This window comes from Rana temporaria, chromosome 4 (genome assembly GCF_905171775.1).
Source record: "Rana temporaria chromosome 4, aRanTem1.1, whole genome shotgun sequence".
In the NCBI taxonomy this organism is placed as follows: domain Eukaryota; kingdom Metazoa; phylum Chordata; class Amphibia; order Anura; family Ranidae; genus Rana; species Rana temporaria.
The window spans coordinates 36,663,758-36,685,999 of record NC_053492.1 but is presented as its reverse complement, the minus strand read 5'-3'; the positions used below and the strand labels follow the sequence as shown (position 1 = coordinate 36,685,999).

The 22,242-nt window shown below is 44.5% G+C and overlaps 1 protein-coding gene across 1 annotated transcript in view; it reads right to left on the bottom strand.

The window, feature by feature from the left end:
• Positions 1–15,003, bottom strand: part of TMEM214 (transmembrane protein 214) — a 41,817-nt gene extending 26,814 nt beyond the window's left edge. The window contains exons 1-7 of the mRNA XM_040348251.1: positions 14,727–15,003; positions 12,312–12,529; positions 8,224–8,374; positions 5,394–5,528; positions 2,965–3,047; positions 928–1,033; positions 769–850 (exon numbers count right to left, since the gene is read on the bottom strand). Coding sequence (XP_040204185.1) covers positions 769–850; positions 928–1,033; positions 2,965–3,047; positions 5,394–5,528; positions 8,224–8,374; positions 12,312–12,529; positions 14,727–14,850 — 899 coding nt within the window. The 5' untranslated portion in view covers positions 14,851–15,003. The remainder of the gene's footprint in view (positions 1–768; positions 851–927; positions 1,034–2,964; positions 3,048–5,393; positions 5,529–8,223; positions 8,375–12,311; positions 12,530–14,726) is intronic.
• Between the last annotated feature and the right edge of the window lie 7,239 nt (positions 15,004–22,242).

Sequence of the window (22,242 nt, the reverse complement as noted above, 5' to 3'; positions counted from 1 at the left end):
GTGGGAAGAATGCTCCTTACACTTGTGGTCATGGGGAAGAATTACCACCTTACAGATATCTAAAAAGATCAATTGTGTCAGAGGGAACTTATCTGAGAGGCAGAAACTACCAATTCAAAGAACCCCTCGTAACCTCTGGAGGAACCCCAAGGTTCCATGGAACCCTGATCTAGGCATTCCCAAACTCCAAATCTGCCTGCACACTTCATGAGAAGCTACCCATTAGATTTTATCACTTCAAAACATCTTTCTTCAATAACTGTACTAAATAAGCAAACAAAAAAAAAGCGCTTTAATAGACAATATGTGCTGGTGGAAGATCAAACTACAGATTCAGAAAACAAAAATAAAAAAGACCCTCTGCCAGATGAGATTTGTAGCATTCACAGATTTCTGTGTATAGATGATGTGTCAAGGTGACCGTCCAAACAGGGAGTATAAACAACCTTCAACTCAGGTAGGTGGGAGGTTTAACAATTTTACAAAAAAAAAAAAAAGGGAAATTTCCTCCAGTAAAAAGGCAAGCTTTTTAAAGGGAAATCACGCTGTTTTATAGTAAAATCAGGTGTTCTAATCTTTCACTACTTAGTATGGAAGGTGTCAAGCTTGCCTGGGAAAACACACACACACACACTTTGTTTTATTACTGCATACACGCCTAGAAGGGAGCAGAAAACATGTAAAATGGGAACTATAGCTTCCCTCGCAGGCTAAACATATAAAAAAAAAGCCACTTCCCCAAAATCTACATAGTGCCCATCGACTCACAGCAATAGGCGGTCCAGATACGATATAGCGTAGGGTGACAGAGACTTGATCCCCAGCACTGGCAGCATCAGACCGAGCCACACTGAAAAACAGATATATGTGTAAAACAAAAGGGCACAATCAGTGACATGCATTGTCTCACTCACAAAGAACTCTCACCTTTCAGCCCCTCTGTCAGGTCCACATATCCTGTCTGACCCACAACCCACATGATTGTTAGACACTTTGCCGGCTTGCTTTGTTGGGCACGAAGCATATCCAGGTACTGGGGAAGAGAAAGGATTCATCACAATTTCTGATAAAAGCCACTGCGGGTTAGTCCATGTCTGTGTCAATACACAGTAGGATCCACTATGCAAAAATACCTACACACCTAGGTACCATCGCAGGTGCAGAAGAACATTTTTTTAAGACCCTCATAATAAGGAAAACAGTATTTCCATCTATTTCGCAAACTATTTTACACTCAGTGTACATTTCAGAAAAACATTTTTTGAATGAAAAAAACAAAACAAAAATAAAAAAGGAAGAAGCATGAATACACTCCCAGTATGTCCTTAGTATTCTGGGATGACTGACAAAGGGTGTCATTGAACCTAGAAAACTAATGACATCTTGTGGAAGAGGAGAAGAACGCTGGGGGCAGCTCTGAATTGAAGGTGTGCCTACAGTAAACTCTGCAGTCTATGAAGAGAAAAAAAAAAATAAAAAAAAATGTAGCCCAAAGCTGTGCTTTAAAGCACAAGTCAGGCCAAAAACAAATATAAATAAGCCATTTAGTGTTGTCCCAATACAACCTTTAATAAAAAAAAAAAAAAAAAAAAAAGCCATAGATCTATCCCCTATTTTGTAGACACTATAACTTTTGCGCAAATCAATATACACTTATTGCGTTTTTACTTACCAAAAAGTAGTTGATTAAATATCGGCCTAAACTGGAGGAAGGAATTTTTTTTTTTTTTTATATATTTTTGGGGATATTAAAGCAATAAGTTAAATTGTTTTTTTTTTTTTAAAAAAAGTCAGTTTTTTGTTGATAGCGAAAAAAAAAAAAAAAAAAAAAAAAGCTGAGGCAATCAAAATAAAAACCCAAAAGAAAGTTCCATTTGTGGGGGAAAAACAAACAAAAAAACAAACCCCCACACATCTATTTTGTTTGGGTACAACATCGCACGACCACGCAAACAATCAGTTAAATCGACGCAGCACCGTATGGCAAAAAATGGCAGCGCCATATCGCAAAAGCTTGGTACTAGTATTGAGGAAAACCCTAAAGCCAATAAAAGATTCACTACTTCTAGTCAGGGCCAACTCTGTAAATTTTCTAGCAAAAACGTTTTGTAATGGAGGAATGCCAATTATATATTTTAAGCAAAGGCTATAGAGAATAAAATGGTGGGTGTTGCATATTTTCTTTTTTGTCAAGCAATGTTTGCGCAGCGGTTTTTCCAAATGCAAATTTATTTCTTTTTTCAAAAAAAACACATTGCTGCGCTTTAATGCACAGTGTGCCACTGAGAGCCTGAGTGAAACCCCCCACTACCAACAGCCTGCCATGCCAGCAAGTCAACCAGCTCTCTGCTCACTAAAGACCAAGAGGTGAACGATCAGCAATTTCTGATCACTTATTCTCCAGGGTAGAAGCGACCTGGACAGTTGCAGCATTGGATCAATGCTGCAGACATCTAGGAGTGTATGAATGTTTTTTTTTAACCCTTGACTTCTTTTAATCTGTGCCTTCTACATCTGCCCCAAGTTCAACTTTAACAGTCATATATAAGAACCGTTGAAAGGGACCTTGTATCCTTCTGGTGGCGGACGCGGCACGCTTCATGATGTACTGGATATCTGGTTCATCAAACTGTTAATCAACATAGCAGTGAGGGTGTCTATAGAAGAGCAGACATTCTCCCTAGAATGATGGCCCAGGAGACACCTGTCCCCTCCAGGAAAGGTCAGTAACCACTGTCTTAGGTCACACACGCTAAAGCACAAAGCTCCCTCAAAAGCGAAAATAAAAAAAAAGCTTTGGCAATACAAAAATTATAATATTATGTATTCATTTTGATGCTGGTCAATACAATTCTTAGTTCCTCCTAGACTAATGACCACTGAAATCTCACCATCAGTTACACCAATTTTTTACTTTTGTATTTCATAGGATACATGTTATTGAGGACAGTGCTGGATATTTACCTTCTTAAGATCGAGGGTCACAGCCTTGGGTTTGTCGAGCAGTACAGCCTGGATGCAAATCCGATAACCATGAACAGGGTCACCTGTTGAGAAAAGTACACAATGTCATGTTGGCGGAGATATTTCCCTGCATAAAGTTCTTTTATACAACTATGGGCAGCACAGAGAAAGCTTTCTAGTAATGACAATAAGTGATAGAATCCAATAGGAAGGGAGCTTATTTACACTATGGCCAAAAGTTTGTGGACACCTGAAATTTATATCCTATCTATCTACATACATCTCTCTCTCTCTATATATTTTTTTAATTACACACACCTCTATATTTTTTTCCTCAGCAATAATCCCAAAAAATCCCTAACTTCTAGAATTCCTAGATCACCACTACACTAAAAACAAAAATTAAACTGGCAGTAAAGAATGTCTAGAATCTGCTCCAATACCATTACATAAAAATAAAAAGGAGGCAATAAAAGAAAATGCTACCCAACTTTGGCAAGCTGCGGACAAGAGGGAACAGCATTCCACAAATCAGTGGACCTGCCCATGGGCCTTAAGAATTTGGATCAGAAAATAGAAAATGTCATCTACCCTCACCCAAACGAACCTCAGTAAATTCCCATCCAAGGCTCAACTAAAGGGTCCCTCAAGGGACATACCATGTGCTCTAGAAAAGGGGTCTTCGAACTTTCTAAACCAAAAGGGACCGGACTGTGGCCAGGAGGAGTAGAAAATGTCCTGCCGTAAAAGTTATAATGCCCCCCATCGCAGGTGCCCGCGAGGGAAATGGCACCCCCCACAACGCTGGTGTCTGTGGGGGAATAGCGTGCCCCCACCCCTACGCTGGTGCCCGCGAGAGGAATAGTGCCCCATTGAGAGAAGAATTTTGCCACATTGTTAACTGCTTGCCGACTAGCCGCCACAGTTATACGGCGGCAGGTCGGCTCTGCTGGGCGAGATCACGTAGCTATACGTCATCTCGCCCAGCAGAGCCAACCTGCTGCCGTATCACCGCCGGGCACCCGCGATCGCTCGTTACAGAGCGAGGACTGTAAGCTCCCGGTCCTGTCAGGGGGAGAAATGCCTGATTGTCTGTTCATACAATGTATGAACAGCGATCAGTCATTTCCCCTAGTCAGTCCACCCCCCCTTCAGTTAGAACACACCCAGGGAACATACTTAACCCCTTCCTCGCCCCCTAGTGTTAACCCCTTCCCTGCCAGTGGCATTTTTATAGTAATCAATGCATATTTATAGCACTGATCGCTATAAAAATGCCAATGGCCCCAAAAATGTGTCAAAAGTGTCCGCCATAATATTTGCAGTACCGATAAAAATGCCATAAAAATATCCCCTATTTTGTAAATGCTATAACTTTTGCGCAAACCAATCAATAAACGCTTATTGCGATTTTTTTTACGAAAAATATGTTGACGAATACGTATCGGCCTAAACCAAGGAAAAAAAAATATTTTTTTATATATATTTTTGGGGGATATTAATTATGGCAACAAGTAAAAAATATTTTTTTTCAAAATTGTCAAAAGTGGCCTGGTCTTTGACCAGCAATATGGCCCGGGGCTTAAGTGGTTAATGTCAGGAGGAATAGTGCCTCAAGGGCCGGATAAATGCAAGAAAGGGCCGCATCTGGGCCCCAGGCTGGAGTTTGTGGAGACCACTGCTCTAGAAGAAGGAATTCCAGATCATAGAAACATCCCCTAATTCATCTGAACTTGTAAAAGCTAGATTTTCATAAAGGAGAAATTAAAAATTTCTGCTATATTTAGAATGGAAGACTTCAGGGGTGTCTGGTATTCCTTGACAACAAAACTATAGGAGAAAAATGTTTTATTTCACAGGGTTGAATGTCCATTTTCCTTCATTCTCCACAACCTTACATGGTACCTATTCCCTCTCTGAAATCCAGCCAAAAACTCACCGTCTACACTCCATATACCTTTGGTACATCTAACCATTCTATGTTCCTCACTCAGTGAATCAATTACCATCACCAAGGAATTATAGACAGGCAATAGTAAATAAATGATGCAAGGCCCGACATTGGCAGCATCCGATTACACAACTGTCATATTACACCAGGCAGGCAACTAACCACATACGACTATCGCCTGCCAACTCCAACCATGAGATACATACACAGCAATACTAAAGGGATACATTCACCTTTTATAATAAATGCACATCTTTATGCAGATTAGCAGATCAGGGGTGCACTGCCAGGCTCCTGAAAACATTTACCCAGCCTCCTATATGGGCAGGCAGTTACTGAATGAAAGGAAGATCAATAAACTGAGTGCTCATTAACAGTCTATAAAGATATTACTGGTTTTACTGCAACATAAAAACACTTGACAAGCCTACGCACACATTCTTAGCTGACCTTGGGCAGCACAGCTTTGTGCCATTACCTGTAGATTTCTCCAACTCCTCCAGCATTAATCGTATACAATTATCCACCAGTAGATACAAAACAGAGGGGGCTTTAGAAAGCACTGATCTAATGGCGGTCTTCAGCTCCTTGCTCACCAGACAGTATGGGTAATCTGTAAGAAAAGAGCAGATTACATGCAATTCTCTTCAACATACTTTAAATAAAATTCATGAAACAAAAAAAAAAAAAGAGAAGAAGGACAAATCATTTGATTAGGGGTGCTGGAGGTACAGTTTGACTTCCTAGCTGTCTGTAATCTATCATCAAGCTAAATCTCCAAAAAGAGGATATTTATCCAATGGCAGTCTAACTTAAAAGTAGATGTAAACTTAAGGCCCGTACACACGGCCGGACTTTTTGCCCAAAAAAACTTCAAAATTAGTTTTGAAAAAAAAAAAGTTTGCCAAAAAATCCGACCGTGTGTACGCTCCATCGGACAAACTTTTCTGTAACAAGAGTCCGATGGTGCCTAGTCTGACCATGTGTACAGCAAGCCATCTGTATTTTGTACAAAGTGGAAATACGCATGCTCAGAACCAATGTTAAAATCAACCAACAATAGCAGAAGTTGACCAAAGGGTGGCGGTAAAGAGCAGAAAAACCATGTGATGTTTGCAGAAAAGTCCGATCGTGTGTATGCTATGGGTGTGCCCGGCCAACTCCCTTCAGACAAAATTCCAAGGAAAAGTTTGTTTGAAGTCCGATTGTGTGTATGAGGCTTTAGACTGGTTCATCGTGGGTGGCAGTTTGGCAAATTCCATAGGGAACCTTGAATCCAGCGGTGTATAGGATTTTGCAGTGGGGTGGCTTCTTGCATATTTGTTTAGGATGAGGTCTCGCATAACCTTGGCACCATTGGCTGGAGGAGCTTTAAGTCTGCACTGAGTGGTATCTCAGCCGTTTAGTTCACGCGACCGGTTACAGAAAAATTGCTTAATTCCCCCATCAACACAGTCAACCTTTCCCATAGAGCTATTGTGGTCTCCAAGGGGGGGGGGGCGGGAAAAAAAAAAAAAAAGGGAGAGGAGGAAGAGAGGAGAGAAGAGTCGTTCGTCATATCAACTTAGGTACACTGTGCTTTCCCAAGTATGCTTAGACTCTCAGCTGCTCTCTGCTGAACCAGCTGAGATTTGAACCCATCTATGGCCAGCTTAAAGCGGGGGTTCACCCTATGAACGGAATTTTTTTTTTTTTTTCTACTACCATAAAATCAGGCATTGTAGCGCGAGCTACAGTATGCCTGTCCCGATTTTTTTACCCCCGTACTCACCTTGTACTCGTACATCGAAGATACCGGGGAAAGGGCGTGCCTATGGAGACGGAGGATGATTGACGGCCGGCTCTGGCGCGTCACGCTTCTCCGGAAATAGCCGAAATAGGCTTGGCTCTTCACGGCGCCTGCGCATAGCCTGTGCGCAGGCGCCGTGAAGAGCCGAGACCTACTCCGGCTGTCTTCGGGGAGAGTGACGTGCCAGGGCCGGCCGTCAATCATCCTCCCTCTCCATAGGCACGCCCATTCCCCGCGGGAGCCGAAATCTACGATGTACGATTACAAGGTGAGTCCGGGGTTAAAAAAATCGGGACAGGCATACTGTAGCTCGCGCTTCAATGCCTGTCTCGATGGTAAAATCATGTGGTTGAGGGTGAACTACCGCTTTAAGGCCCCGTTCACAATAGTTTTTGAGTACACATTTTATTAAAAAAAAAATAAAAAAAAAAATTATATATATATATATATATATATATATATATATATATATATATATATATATATATATATATATATATATATATATATATATATATATATATATATATATATATATATATATATATATATATATATATATATATATATATAAAAAACAAACACACAGGACTTTGATATGCCTTCATAAAAACATGCATTCTAATATTAATGGCAGGGCATCTAAAAGTGCATGCAAAGTGGAAACGTTGCACCACAAAGATGTGAACCCAGGCTAAAGCATTGTGCATGAAACATTTGTCATACTTTTTCTTTGAAGTGGTAGAAAATCCAAACTATGAGCTATTCCAAAAAAATAAAAAAACTTTCCCTTCCACCCTCCTCCTATATAGCCTGCCTAACCTGCATTTAAAAAAAATGTTGTGTGTTATTTTCAATTTGCTCTGGTCACGCGATTCTGCAGCTCTGCTTAGGAAGAACTCAACAGCTATGAATTCTGGCTTTGATTCTGAGTTGTAATGTCACTTATAGGCCAACTGTTAGCACTTCCTCCTCTCCCCTGCAGCTGTTCAAGACAGGGGAGACAGCGGAATCACGTGACTGGACTGGAGCAGATTAAAAATATTTCATTACACATACACCATTTTTCAAACAGGGTAAAACAAGATATGTAGAAGAGGGGAGAGAACATTGTTAAAAATAGTTATAGTTAGGCATTTCTAATACAGAATTTTTTGCTCCCCCATCTCAGTGTTGTGCATCTCCTCCAATCTCCTATCTACACATGCACTCACTCCAGCATTAGCTGCACACTAGACAATGCCGACTCAACCTTCACCAGCATTGCACAGACACTGCTTTTTTTTGTCAGTATCAGGCACACAGTCAATGAAGTGCTGTCAACATCAGCGCGACTACAGGTACACAGAAAAGTGATCAGTAGCATGGCATTGCAATAAAGGATTGTAAAAAGGCAAAAGCAGTATTCTAGGAAAAAAATCATCATGTGGCAATTATAAAACCCATTGCTTTAGTAAAGAAAATGTCATCCAGTTACAGCTATTGTGTTACTGTCCAACTGCACCAACAGTCCACTCACCATGTGACTGCTGCAGAGGCAAGGGGTCATTCTTCACAGTCTGTAGTTTAAAGTTCAGATAGCTTGCCAAGTCCATAACCCAGATATGGGGATTCTCTGGAAACATACTCTGACTCTTTTCCATCTCCCGATGAAATTCACCAAGGTCCAGCTACAACAAGACATCCAATAAGTTCAATTATTACTATGCAGAACAAACCACAAATGAGGAACACAACAGAATTAAAGCTGAAGTTTAATCTGCTTACATTTTGCTTTCCCTGGTCCCACCCCTCAAACATACCGTACTAATGAAATGTTGAAATAAAACCTTTTCTTCATTACATTCATTTCCATTTTAGACCCAGTAACAAACACTGGGTATCGGAACCGCTCTATGTAATGCAGGATCATGGCTGTGATATTTTAAAGAAACTACAGTGAAGGGGAAAAAAGTATTTGATCCCCTGCTGGTTTTGTACATTTGCCCAATGACAAAGACATGATCAGTATCATTTTAATGGTAGGTTTATTTTAACAGTGAGAGACACAACAAAAAAAGAAAAAACATCCAGAAAAAAAACAAATAAAAAAAAAAAGTTACATTGATTTAAACCACTTGCTGACCGGCTCACGCACATTTACATTGGCAAAGTGGTTCATGACCCCAAAATGACGCACCAGTACATCAGCCCCTTCAAGAGCCAAAGCAGGGGCGCGCGCCCGCTGCACAGTGGGGGATGCGAAGTGCGCAGCCGGCGAGATTGCGCCCTGGCCACGAGAGCCAGAGCGGGGGATTTGTGTGTGGAAACATTGGGAACCTTTGTGACAAAATGACAATACATTGCCATTTCCTGATGACGTGCAGAAGAACGAAATGCATTGAGATCGAGGCTCTACAGGGAGTGCAGAATTATTAGGCAAGTTGTATTTTTGAGGATTCATTTTATTATTGAACAACAACCATGTTCTCAATGAACCCAAAAAACTCATTAATATCAAAGCTGAATATTTTTGGAAGTAGTTTTTAGTTTGTTTTTAGTGTTAGCTATTTTAGGGTGATATCTGTGTGTGCAGGTGACTATTACTGTGCATAATTATTAGGCAACTTAACAAAAAAAAAATATATACCTATTTCAATTATTTATTTTTACCAGTGAAACCAATATAACATCTCAACATTCACAAATATACATTTCTGACATTCAAAAACAAAACAAAAACAAACCAGTGACCAATATAGCCACCTTTCTTTGCAAGGACACTCAAAAGCCTGCCATCCATGGATTCTGTCAGTGTTTTGATCTGTTCACCATCAACATTGCGTGCAGCAGCAACCACAGCCTCCCAGACACTGTTCAGAGAGGTGTACTGTTTTCCCTCCTTGTAAATCTCACATTTGATGATGGACCACAGGTTCTCAATGGGGTTCAGATCAGGTGAACAAGGAGGCCATGTCATTAGTTTTTCTTCTTTTATACCCTTTCTTGCCAGCCACGCTGTGGAGTACTTGGACGCGTGTGATGGAGCATTGTCCTGCATGAAAATCATGTTTTTCTTGAAGGATGCAGACTTCTTCCTGTACCACTGCTTGAAGAAGGTGTCTTCCAGAAACTGGCAGTAGGACTGGGAGTTGAGCTTGACTCCATCCTCAACCCGAAAAGGCCCCACAAGCTCATCTTTGATGATACCAGCCCAAACCAGTACTCCACCTCCACCTTGCTGGCGTCTGAGTCGGACTGGAGCTCTCTGCCCTTTACCAATCCAGCCACGGGCCCATCCATCTGGCCCATCAAGACTCACTCTCATTTCATCAGTCCATAAAACCTTAGAAAAATCAGTCTTGAGATATTTCTTGGCCCAGTCTTGACGTTTCAGCTTGTGTGTCTTGTTCAGTGGTGGTCGTCTTTCAGCCTTTCTTACCTTGGCCATGTCTCTGAGTATTGCACACCTTGTGCTTTTGGGCACTCCAGTGATGTTGCAGCTCTGAAATATGGCCAAACTGGTGGCAAGTGGCATCTTGGCAGCTGCACGCTTGACTTTTCTCAGTTCATGGGCAGTTATTTTGCGCCTTGGTTTTTCCACACGCTTCTTGCGACCCTGTTGACTATTTTGAATGAAACGCTTGATTGTTCGATGATCACGCTTCAGAAGCTTTGCAATTTTAAGAGTGCTGCATCCCTCTGCAAGATATCTCACTATTTTTGACTTTTCTGAGCCTGTCAAGTCCTTCTTTTGACCCATTTTGCCAAAGGAAAGGAAGTTGACTAATAATTATGCACACCTGATATAGGGTGTTGATGTCATTAGACCACACACCTTCTCATTACAGAGATGCACATCACCTAATATGCTTAATTGGTAGTAGGCTTTCCAGCCTATACAGCTTGGAGTAAGACAACATGCATAAAGAGGATGATGTGGTCAAAATACTCATTTGCCTAATAATTCTGCACTCCCTGTATAGAAAGTACATGAGTCCTCTTCCACATTGTTGAAACGCACAGCTGAGGTGCATGCTGACACACACTGCCTGCCCATAGAGAGATCCATTGGGGACAGACTGGCTCACGCTTTCCCTCAAGCTGCGCATGATTGTTTGCTGCATCTGGCTTACATGCATGAACTATAAGTGCGGATTTTATTAAAAAAAAAGTTACTGCACTATATTGGCTTTTGGTGGCTGCTTGGCGGAGCCAAATATCTGCAGATGCTGGGGACAAGAGCTTGATACCACACACACACACTTGATGCCGATTGGATGGGAGAATCATTTGTTGTTTTCTGATGTGATCTGTCGTACGATTCCTAGAGGCCACTGATGCCCTGTATTACATGCTTGTGGGTCTCTTGGTGGCCAAAGATTATTGGTGAGAGTTCAACCATTATCACTTTGGGTGAAGAACTTTATTGAATATTATTTGCACATGTTAGAAAAGTCACGGTGATTGGATATACAGAAGAAATCTGCCTGGACACAATATATGTGATTTTTTTAACATATGGGAAAATAAAAAAATAAAATTATATATATATTTATATATATTAATTGTAGTATGTATTTTTATTAATTTCACATATGGTTCTCTGCGCCCTATATCACTTCGCCTTGAGGCGATTTCGTTTGCATTTGTAGTGCTATACAAGTTACTCACTCGCATAAAATGACAATACAAGAGACCAATTCAAGCGTATCCAAGACCAAAAACAAAAAGTATATTACTGTATATTGCAGCTCACTAGTTCTAAGGCCCCATTCACACCTAAGCGACAAAACGCCCGACGCGGGACGCTTCTGTCGCTTGAGGGGAGAATTCCCATTGCCGTCTATGGAGATGGTTCACATCTCATAGACGCGCAACGCCTGTCGCCTGAAAAAAAGTCCCGGACCCTTTTTTTCACGCGACAGGCGCGTTTTCCCATAGACAGCAATGGGAATACTTTAGAAAAAAAAAAGAAAAAGAAACATTTGTAATCGCGGCAAATCTGCCGCTACACGCGTACGCGGCTGTCGCTTAGGTGTGAATGCAGCCTTAGATGCGGTAGCTGCATTAGTGTTCACTTTTCAGGCTAAGAACATTTCAGCAAGCAAAGAAAATACCCGTTGACCTTTGCAGAAATGCAGTGTCCATATTACTTTCTGTGAGCTTATAAGAAAACACAAAGCAACTAATTTTTCTTATGCAAACGACTAGTTCTATAAACCCACTATGTATTAGAGACAATCAAAGCCCAGTCTGTGTGACATCTATGACTAGATACAGTGAAAAGATCCATATTTTCATCTGGTGAAGATCCTGCAAATAAGGGAGGGGGGGGGGAATATAAAAAAAAAGGGGGGGGGAACACAGCCATCACATCAGATGACTTATATTGATGCTTACATTACATTTCTTCTTGCATTTAGCATAGTGCTGTCATTCTAGAACAGGAACTGCCTGAATAAAGACATTCATGGCAGGATTTCCATGTATTATTTCAATGAAAACTGCAGATTTGAAAAGAACTAAAAGTGTCCTGAAATCATGTCATCATATTAAAGATTATGTTTATGTGTACATCAGTGTAAAATCCCTCACCAATACTGTCAATGTGGATGTCATACTCACAGCTCGGATTGCCTCCTCCAGAGTGGGGAACTTGCCCTGCACCATCACCGTACTCCCCCCAGAATTTCTTTTGGAACTCTTCCCGCTATTCTGCTGCTGCTTCTTGTTCTGCTGGGGCTCGGAGCTGTTGATGCTGCTGTTGGGGGGGACCTGCTCCTTGTTCTGTTTCTTCATCATCTTCTCAAAACCCAACTCATACACTGACGACTGAATGGGAACTGCGAGAAACAGAAAGAACAGGCTGTCATCAAAAAATATGTGAGCCAGGAAAATGCTCTGGAGGGTGATTATTGTGCTGTACCCTTTATCCCACATTACACAAGATGCCCAAGCAGAAATAGCAGCTAAGACTGAAGGCAAAAAGTCATTCAAAGCCTGGATCTGGTTGACGGCTGGCAAACCAGGATAGGGGACAAAAGGGCAGTGCTTGACAAATTTGTTTTGAATCTAGGAGCTAGCTAAAAAAGTTAGGAGCTAGTTTGTGAGCGGCGATATGCAACGTGTATCGCAATTGACGTTTTATTTGGCTTTAGGCCCCTTTCACACGGGCATGTCCACTAAGCGGAATCGGCTTGCTCTGTGGGGGATCTCTCTGCTGATCCCCGCTGAGCAGGCAGTTGACGGGTCAGTGTCCTCTCTGCTATGCAGAACAAACACGGACACAAACGCACTCTCCTATAGGGGCAATCGGATGTCCGATGCCATCTGATCCGGAAAATTGGACCACTATTTATGGCAGACAGGATCGGATGGCGACATGTGTCCGCTGAAATCCACTGCTCCATAGAGGAGACTGGAGGGTTTGATCAGGTCTGCCTGAAAAACCTGATCGGACAGACCGTGTGAAAGGGGCCTTCAGCTGTCTGTGGCATGGCAGGGAGACAGTGCAAACTGAAAATAAAATATTTTTTTTTACCCCAGATTGATATAATTTAAGGTGGCCCAAATCCTTAGGAGCAGACACCACTAGGTATGCAATGTGAATAGATCGGTGCACCATGTAAACTGACCCAATGCCCATACAGCAGGTACCTTTAGGTGTGCCAGGTAAGCTTACCACAGATCCCCGCAGCAGGTACTTATAGGTACACAATGTGCACTGACTCCAGGTCCAAAAAACAGGTACCCCTAGATAAATTTACGCAAGATGGGCCTAGGTATGCTGTGTTAATAGATCAGGTACCTCTCCAGATGCCCACAAAATCTGCCGTTGATATATGGCCTGCTTCTTGCTGTCATTTCCTATTAGCCACTGCTTACCCTCAGCCACTGGTAGGGTACAGGGCAGGAAAGTCTGTATCCACCCCAACACACTGCCATTGTCTGTGCTCTCCTGACATGCTGGAATTTGTATTGCAAAGGGAAGCAAGAGTTGTCTCTTTATCCAACATGCTTTGATTAGTATTACACAGGGAACTGCCAGTAAGGGCAATCTTTCCATGACATGCAGGGATGTCATGTAGACAGGGCAGCAAGGTCAGTCTTTTGCTGACATGCTGGGATTGGTATAGTACAGGGCAGCAAGGTTTGTCCTCCCCTGTCATGGCACAGTGCAATAAGGTGTGGGAAGACTAATGTAGAGGCCAGTAAGGCGCTGGATCGGTACTGTAGAGGCCAGTAAGGCGCTGGATCGGTACTGTAGAGGCCAGTAAGGCGCTGGATCGGTACTGTAGAGGCCAGTAAGGCGCTGGATCGGTACTGTAGAGGCCAGTAAGGCGCTGGATCGGTACTGTAGAGGCCAGTAAGGCGCTGGATCGGTACTGTAGAGGGCAGTAAGGCGCTGGATCGGTAGTGTATAGGGCAGTAAGGCGCTGGATCGGTAGTGTATAGGGCAGTAAGGCGCTGGATCGGTAGTGTAGAGGGCAGTAAGGCGCTGGATCGGTAGTGTATAGGGCAGTAAGGCGCTGGATCGGTAGTGTAGAGGGCAGTAAGGCGCTGGATCGGTAGTGTAGAGGGCAGTAAGGCGCTGGATCGGTAGTGTAGAGGGCAGTAAGGCGCTGGATCGGTAGTGTAGAGGGCAGTAAGGTGCTGGATCGGTACTGTATTGGGCAGTAAGGTGCTGGATTGGCAGCGTATAGGGCAGTAAGGCGCTGGATTGGTAGTGTAGAGGGCAGTAAGGCGTTGGATTGGCACTGTATAGTGCAGTAAGGTGCTGGATTGGCAGCGCATAGGGCAGTAAGGTGCTGGATTGGCAGCGTATAGGGCAGTAAGGTGCTGGATTGGCAGCGTATAGGGCAGTAAGGTGCTGGATTGGCAGCGTATAGGGCAGTAAGGCGCTGGATTGGTAGTGTAGAGGGCAGTAAGGCGTTGGATTGGCACTGTATAGTGCAGTAAGGTGCTGGATTGGAAGCGTATAGGGCAGCAAGGTGCTGGATTGGCAGCGTATAGGGCAGTAACGTGTGAGAAATCTCATACCCCCGGCAGTGTTTGCGAACAGGTTCGGAGGGACATTGCTCTCCCCCAGCGCTCTCCTCTTCTCTCCACTTTTCTTGCTCTTTCCCCCCACCACCTTCCATTTGCCATCCGCAGAAGCTGCCATGTCTGCTCGCTTTGAGTTCTCCGACCGAGCGTCACCTCCGGTAACCTAGTGGCCCGCCTCTTCCGGGGAATCCTGTGACGTGCGACAGTACCATAGGCTGACTTCTAACGTGGCGCATGCGTAGTGTGTCCGGTGTAGTACCGGTTTAACTCCGCCACGTCTGTGTTCCGGTATCAACGTCACTAGACAGGCAGTCTAGCAGATCAAGTGGTGGGTAGAGGGCGGGGAAAGAGCGAGCAGAGCGTTATAGGATGGATATGGGCAATAAACCAGTTGGACTGGAGACCACGTGATAATAGTGACCAATCACACACCTGACTGACCATCTGAGCTGTCAGCCAAATTCCAACCTGACTGACAGCCTGCACTGCACACACCATGCTGACTGACCACCTGTCCTACCCACCACACAAACCTAACTGACCACCTGTCCTACCCACCACACAAACCTAACTGACCACCTGTCTTCCCCACCGCACAAACCTAACTAATATCTGTCATCTTCACCACACAAACCGGACTGACCACCTGCCCTACCGACACCACACAAACCGGACTGACCACCTGCCCTACCGACACCACACAAACCTAACTGACCACCTGCCCTACCGACACCACACAAACCTAACTGACCACCTGTCCTACCCACCACACAAACCTAACTGACCACCTGTCTTCCCCACCGCACAAACCTAACTGACCACCTGTCTTCCCCACCGCACAAACCTAACTGAGTACCTGTCCTCTTCACCACACAAACCTGACTGACCACCTGTCTTCCCCACCGCACAAACCTAACTGAGTACCTGTCCTCTTCACCACACAAACCTGACTGACCACCTGCCCTACCGACACCACACAAACCTAACTGACCACCTGTCTTCCCCACCGCACAAACCTAACTGACCACCTGCCCTACCGACACCACACAAACCTAACTGACCACCTGTCCGACCCACCACACAAACCTAACTGACCACCTGTCCGACCCACCACACAAACCTAACTGACCACCTGCCCTACCGACACCACACAAACCTAACTGACCACCTGTCCGACCCACCACACAAACCTAACTGACCACCTGCCCTACCGACACCACACAAACCTAACTGACCACCTGTCCTCCCCACCACACAAACCTAACTGACCACCTGTCTGACCCACCACACAAACCTAACTGACCACCTGTCTGACCCACCACACAAACCTAACTGACCACCTGCCTTCCCCACCACACAAACCTGACTGACCACCTGCCTTTCTCTGTCAGTCCCCCCTCTCTCTCTTTGCCCCTCTCTCTGAGCCCCCTCTCTTTCAGTCCCTCTCTCCCAGCAACCCTCTCTGTCAGTCCCCCCTCTCTCTCTCTCAATCACCCTCTCACTCCCAACAAGCCTCTCTCAGCCTCCCTCTCTCTCTCTGTCAGCCCCCTTCTCTCTCAACCACCCTCCCTCTCTCTTTCTCAGCCACTCTCTCTCTCTCAACCACTCTCTCTCTCAACCACCCTCTCTCTCACAGCCCAGGGGTCACTGCTGACAGGAGAGAAAAAACAGAAAAGTAATGGCCTTTTTTCACAGGCGGCTTTTATGGGAACGAATACTGAAATAACAAGGAGACCAGTTTTTTAAAGATTAATAAAATGTTTTATTAATAACTTTATATATTATGGAAGTAAGTGGCCGTAGCTCAAAATTGTTGGTATAAAATTTGTATAATTACTTTACTATCAAAAAACTACTTTACCGTACTTGCATAACAATCACTATATTCATTTAGTCCAGCCCTAAAAGCTCGGACTAACCTCTAGACACCTTACAAGAACATCCCCCTCACAAGAGGGGATTTAACCACCACACAATCATGAGCCACGACAAGGGAGGGAGGGAGGGCGTGTCTTCACTCTGTCACCGCCGCTCACTGAAGAAACTGTTGTCGGTCACTCTTATTTATAACCTCTCATCACCAACTGTCAACTTGTTCGTGCCTCGGTAGGTAACCAATCCTAATTCCCTATATTTTTTTTTTTTTTTTAAATTTACTAACTTTACTAACTACTTTGTCATTCCGTCTCCTTCCCATATTGCTGGAAAACTAATTGTTTCCCCTCTCCTATTCCCATCAGCAGGGAATCTGTGAGCTCATCGGAGCAGAGCGGGGAGGATGACAGGTCCATGTCTGCTCAGTTTTAGCAGAGCAGACACAGACAAACCCAGCTCTGCTCTATGGGTGACCGGGAGTAAACAGTCTTTGCTGTGAGTTTTTTACTCGACTGCCTCTGATCCACCCGAACAGAAGAGGACACAGTCTTCCTCCATTTTCTTTAGCGGGCCTGACCAAACTCAGAGGTAGAAGGGTGTAAATAGATGCAAGTCCGTTTATATCCACTGGTGCATAGGAATACATTGACCTTCTAATCAGGTGCACCTGAAAACTAACAGGTGGACCTGATCCGATCTCTCTTGTGAAAAGGCCCTTAGGCTGGGTTCACACTGGTACGTCAAACACTCTGACATTGGGAGCTCATGTCGCATGATGTGTGAAAATCAATGTTTCCCTATGGGAGCCGTCTTAACTGGTCTGACACAAGTCGATCCGACTTCGAAAATGCTCCCTGTACTACTTTGGTCCGACCTTGATCCTACTTCAGTCCATTGAATATCACTGAAGTCGGATCAAAGTCGGATCACCGTCTTGCCTGATCCGACTTTGCCATGCAACTTGTACTCTGATGATCTTGAGGGAGGACTCCATACTCCAAATTGAAAAAAAAACAGCATGGGTCCCCCCTCTAAGAGCATACCAGGCCCTTCGGTCTGGTATTGATTTTAAGGGGAACCCCCTATGCTGAAAATACAGCATGTGGGTCCCCCCAAAGTCCATACCAGACCATTATCCGAGCACGCAGCTTGGCCAGTCAGGAAAGGGGGTGGCGACGAGCAAGCATTTTACCCCCTACCCATTCACCTGGAAAAAAGTGTGAAAAATAAAACACACTACACAGGTTTTTAAAGTAATTTATTAGGCAGCTCCGGGGGTCTTGTCTGACTTATTCTGCCCAGGATGGGGTTGAATCTGGGTCAGAGTTGAGTGACTCAGGGAGGCTTGATGACTCAACAGGCAGCATCCTTGGTATGGCCAGCAGGGGCAGTCAGGTGGAAGATGGAGAAGAAGTGATGAACAGGTTGTTGGTGGCCCTTGTGGGTTCCCCCTAGTCTTGGGGGGAGGATAACCTCGGTCCTGGGGCTCGGATGCTGGAGGGATCCTCTACAACACACTGAGAAATCCTTCCTGGAGGCACGTGAGCAAGTGTAGGGACAGCAAGAGCAGGTCAGCATGTCCAGGAGTTGTCCAGGAGAAGTCAGCTGGGTGGGCTCGTGAGGGGGCAGTCTGGGAGGACTGGGAAGATTGTCAGTCTGGGAGGACTGTGTAAAGGTAGCCAGGAGGGCTAGTGAAAGGGGCAGCTGCAGCCAGGTGGATTGGCAGTGCCTGAAGCAGTGGTGCTGGGATCAGTAGCCAGGGGAATATAAGCTGGCCACTGGACTTTGCGACACAAAAAAACAAAGCACTGGACTGTTTTGTGACTCAAGTGTGCCTGTAAAGATGCAGTGTGCCTGGCTTTGCAGGGTGGGGATCCCATTTCACTTGTGGTTCCTTAGTGGGTGTGCTACACATGAATTTGCTATAAGTTATTGTTGAGCCAAGAGCTTAGGTGCAGCATCCACTTTTTCAAGGTACTGCCAGTCGCCATACAGTATGTGTTCCACAGGGCAGTGTACAGGAAAGGTTTTATACGATTTGCACTTTAAGGGAACCCTTGGTAGCCCTTTGACTGGAAGCCCCAGGTGGTTTCAATGCCATGAATGCCAAGTTGGACACCTAACATAGAATCCATGGACTGGAGCAACATAAGAGGCCCGTCCTGTGTCTTTTCTGGTGAGTTCCGGGTACGGTTCCCGAAGCTGTCACCATTGGACACCGATCCGGAAAACTGCGCAAAATGCCACTACAGCTCACAGCACCTCCTCGATGCATTGGAGTGTTATTAGGGAACTTAAAAAACAATAGTTTCATATGTACCCTAATACAATCACCCCAAGTCTCCTGCATTTCAGCTGCGGATCCCTGACACCCGCAAGTGCTGAGTGATATCCTGGCTGCAGGGCTGATCCTGGGCGTGTGCACCGCAGGGGAGGTGTCAAAGTGCTTGTAATGCTAAAGATTCATACCAGACACAGCGCCTGGTATTGTTGGGTATCAAAGTCGGATCCCTGTTCATTGAAGTCGGACGCATGTCGGACTTCAAGTCGCAGGGCAAAGTCGAATCCAAAGTGGTACGACTGTCGTACCAGTGTGAACCCAGCCTTAGCGTGCAAAGTTTTATGGTGGGGATACTCACCACTATACTAATGAGAAAAGTGTGTGGGACTTGCTCCTATTCTAGTAACGAAGCAATCACCTACAGGTTTTTCCCCTTTTCCCCTTTCGTCTTCCAGGACAGCCTCTGAGATGTATGGCTCCTCCCTCCGGGACAGGAAACACATGTGCCCAAATCATAAAAGGTTGTCCTCCAGGCCTCCTCCTCAGTTTTTTGTGTTTCCAGCCGGACGGGAAGGAGTACATGAAGGAAGAGTGTTGGGAAGCTTCTTATCTCAGGGCTGTCCTGGGAGAGCCCCTGGGTGAACCTTGTTCCCCTGCAGCACCCCTCTGTCCTATGGGAATAAGAAGGTGGCTAAGTCACTGCTGCCGTTATTGCTCAGAGAGAGCAGGACCCTGGATGGCTGCAGATCCCGCTCTACAGTGTTTACCCTAAGTTTGGCTGGCGGTGAGGAGGTGAGAGACACTGAATCAGCCGCGCGGTTGTCAAAGGACTTCCGGGTAGTGGTTCTGCATTCCACTGAGAGGAAGTGACAAGGCTTCCAGTGGAATTGCGTCATCCAGGGGCGCCGTGAAACAACGTTCCGGTTTCCTGTGACGCGGCGGTGATCAACAGGGACGCAGAGTCGGTGAATAAGGCCAGAGAGACTGTGCTACCACCAAGGGACCATGGAGGGTGCAGCGGCACAATCAGACTCCGGTTCGACAGGCTCCGGTGCCTCTCAGGTAAGCTGGTGAGAGCAGACCATAGCTTACACTGGGAGGTTAGGGCTATAGGCTCAATTGAAAAAAAGAGTATAGTACTGCGCTGCTGAAAATAGTGAAATTAACAAAAAAACTGCCGGCACCAACATACTGAAAATTTGTGATAAGGTATGGGAAAAAGAACAAGTGCAGCGCTAATAGTAAACCAAAGTGATAAAAAACAAGCTGGATAAAATGTGGAATATAAAAAATAGTGAATATACATGAAAATATCACCAATGCATGTGGGTAAATGCTAATAGCAAATATAGCATAATTAAAAAAAATGTCTTTGCAACAAACAATTCCAAAGCATGGGAACTCTGTCTCAACAGAGGTCACACAAACGTGCAGGGATATGAATGATCATGAAATCAGTGTCATGTGCATAACATGATGAACAATCAGTGTTATAGTCCACTGGGCCAAAAAACTGGTATAAATCCTGGCGTTATGCAGATAATATCACCACTTGAATGAAATGAAGAAAACCGCCACCAAGGAGAAGAAGATGGGTACCCTTACCATGAGATGTGGACTCCCCCACAGCAGTGGTGAGTCAAAACAGCATAAGGGTAGTGTCTGCTTCTAAAGACGATCCCTCCAACGAACGGCTGGTCAAGGATTTCCAGAAGGCAATGCAGTCAGTGGCCCGTTGTGCAGGGAGGTGAGTCCGTGATGAAGCAGAAAGTTGATGTAGTGGCCCCTCACATGGATGGCGACCAAGATGTGAACATGTAGATCAAAAAGGAAAAAAAAAGAAGAGGAAGCCTCCTCATGGCATAGATCAAAAATGATTTAATAAAAAGGAGATTGTAAAACAAAACACCCTCCGGTGTGTACAATAGATAAAATGTGATCACAAAGTTTAAAAAATGGTTAAGCGCAATAGTAGGCAGAGAAACCCGACATGTTTTGTTCTATTGAACTTCAACTGGGGTGTAACTGTGCCTACAAACGCTGCGCTTATAAATGTAACAAATGATTGAAAAAGGCTGTGTTTAATCTCAGGAAGTGGAAAGTGGTTTGCACCTCAAGCCTCAGTGTCATCAGCCAATCATAACACCAGAGAGGGAGGGTGGCTAATAACGTCAGGTAGACGCAGCCAATAAAAAGCGAGTGGAGGGGTGTCAAATGAATGCACCGCTATGTTAATTTAATATGCGACAAAGGTGGAAGACCAAACTTTGCTATGGGGAGCGACATGAGCCCGCAGTGTATGTTTACCTGCGTGGCTATAGGAGGAACTGGTCTGTGGGAGGGGGAGTGATCTTACGTCTGCGGTCACATGACCGACGGCATCCTCTAAAGAGAACCAAGCCTCACTCTGGAGACAAGCCGTCTCATATACAGAGCAGGACATCACCATGGTAATGGAATGAAACTATCTGCGGAAATCGATCACATGACCTCGCAGTGTAAAACAAAAGTGGAGACTGCGAGGATCGAAACCCATTGGCCACTGAATGAACAAGGAGGCGTGTCATCATTGCAATACAGCCTCGAGTGGGGCGGGGAACTAATCAAAGGGGATGTCAGTACAACATGTAAATACACGGACCGTCACCTCCTGACCAGCCCATACCGTATGCTCTGAATACTCCCTGACAATGGTCAGCAGGCCACAAATGGGGCAATATTGTGAAAACGAATCACCGCAAGGGCTGGTAAACATAATGATATAAAGACATAGATATAAATGCACATCAGAATATAAATATGCAAATGTAAATCGCATTCATATACTAAGACTGAAATCGTTCAGACTACTCATCGAATGACTTAAATTATACAACATAGTATCACAAAAATTTATAAAAAATAAATAAAATAAAAAATAAATATCCAGAGAACAAGGGAAAAATTGGCGTAATGAAAACAAAAAGGGAACAAATGAAAAGGAAGAACGGGAGAGGGACACTCATGCTTGGTGAATGAAAGCATTAATGTCCCAATCCACGTTCATTCCATGTGGTGTATAAGTTTTGAGTTGGCATATCCAGAAGGTCTCAAGTTTAGAGACTCCTCTGTGCCTAGAGTCACCTCTCCAATGAGGGAAAAATTTGTCAATAACCTGAAAGTGGATTTTGATTGTGATAGTGAAGATAGTGTCTGGGCACACTGTGATTGGTGAGCCCTTTTCGTTAATTCGCACCGAGAACCTACGTATAGAACACCCTACATATTGCTTATGACAAGAACATGTAATCAGATACACAATGTATCGTGTGTAGCAAGTCGTGAAATGTTTCATTTGGTATTGTCGACCAGTGC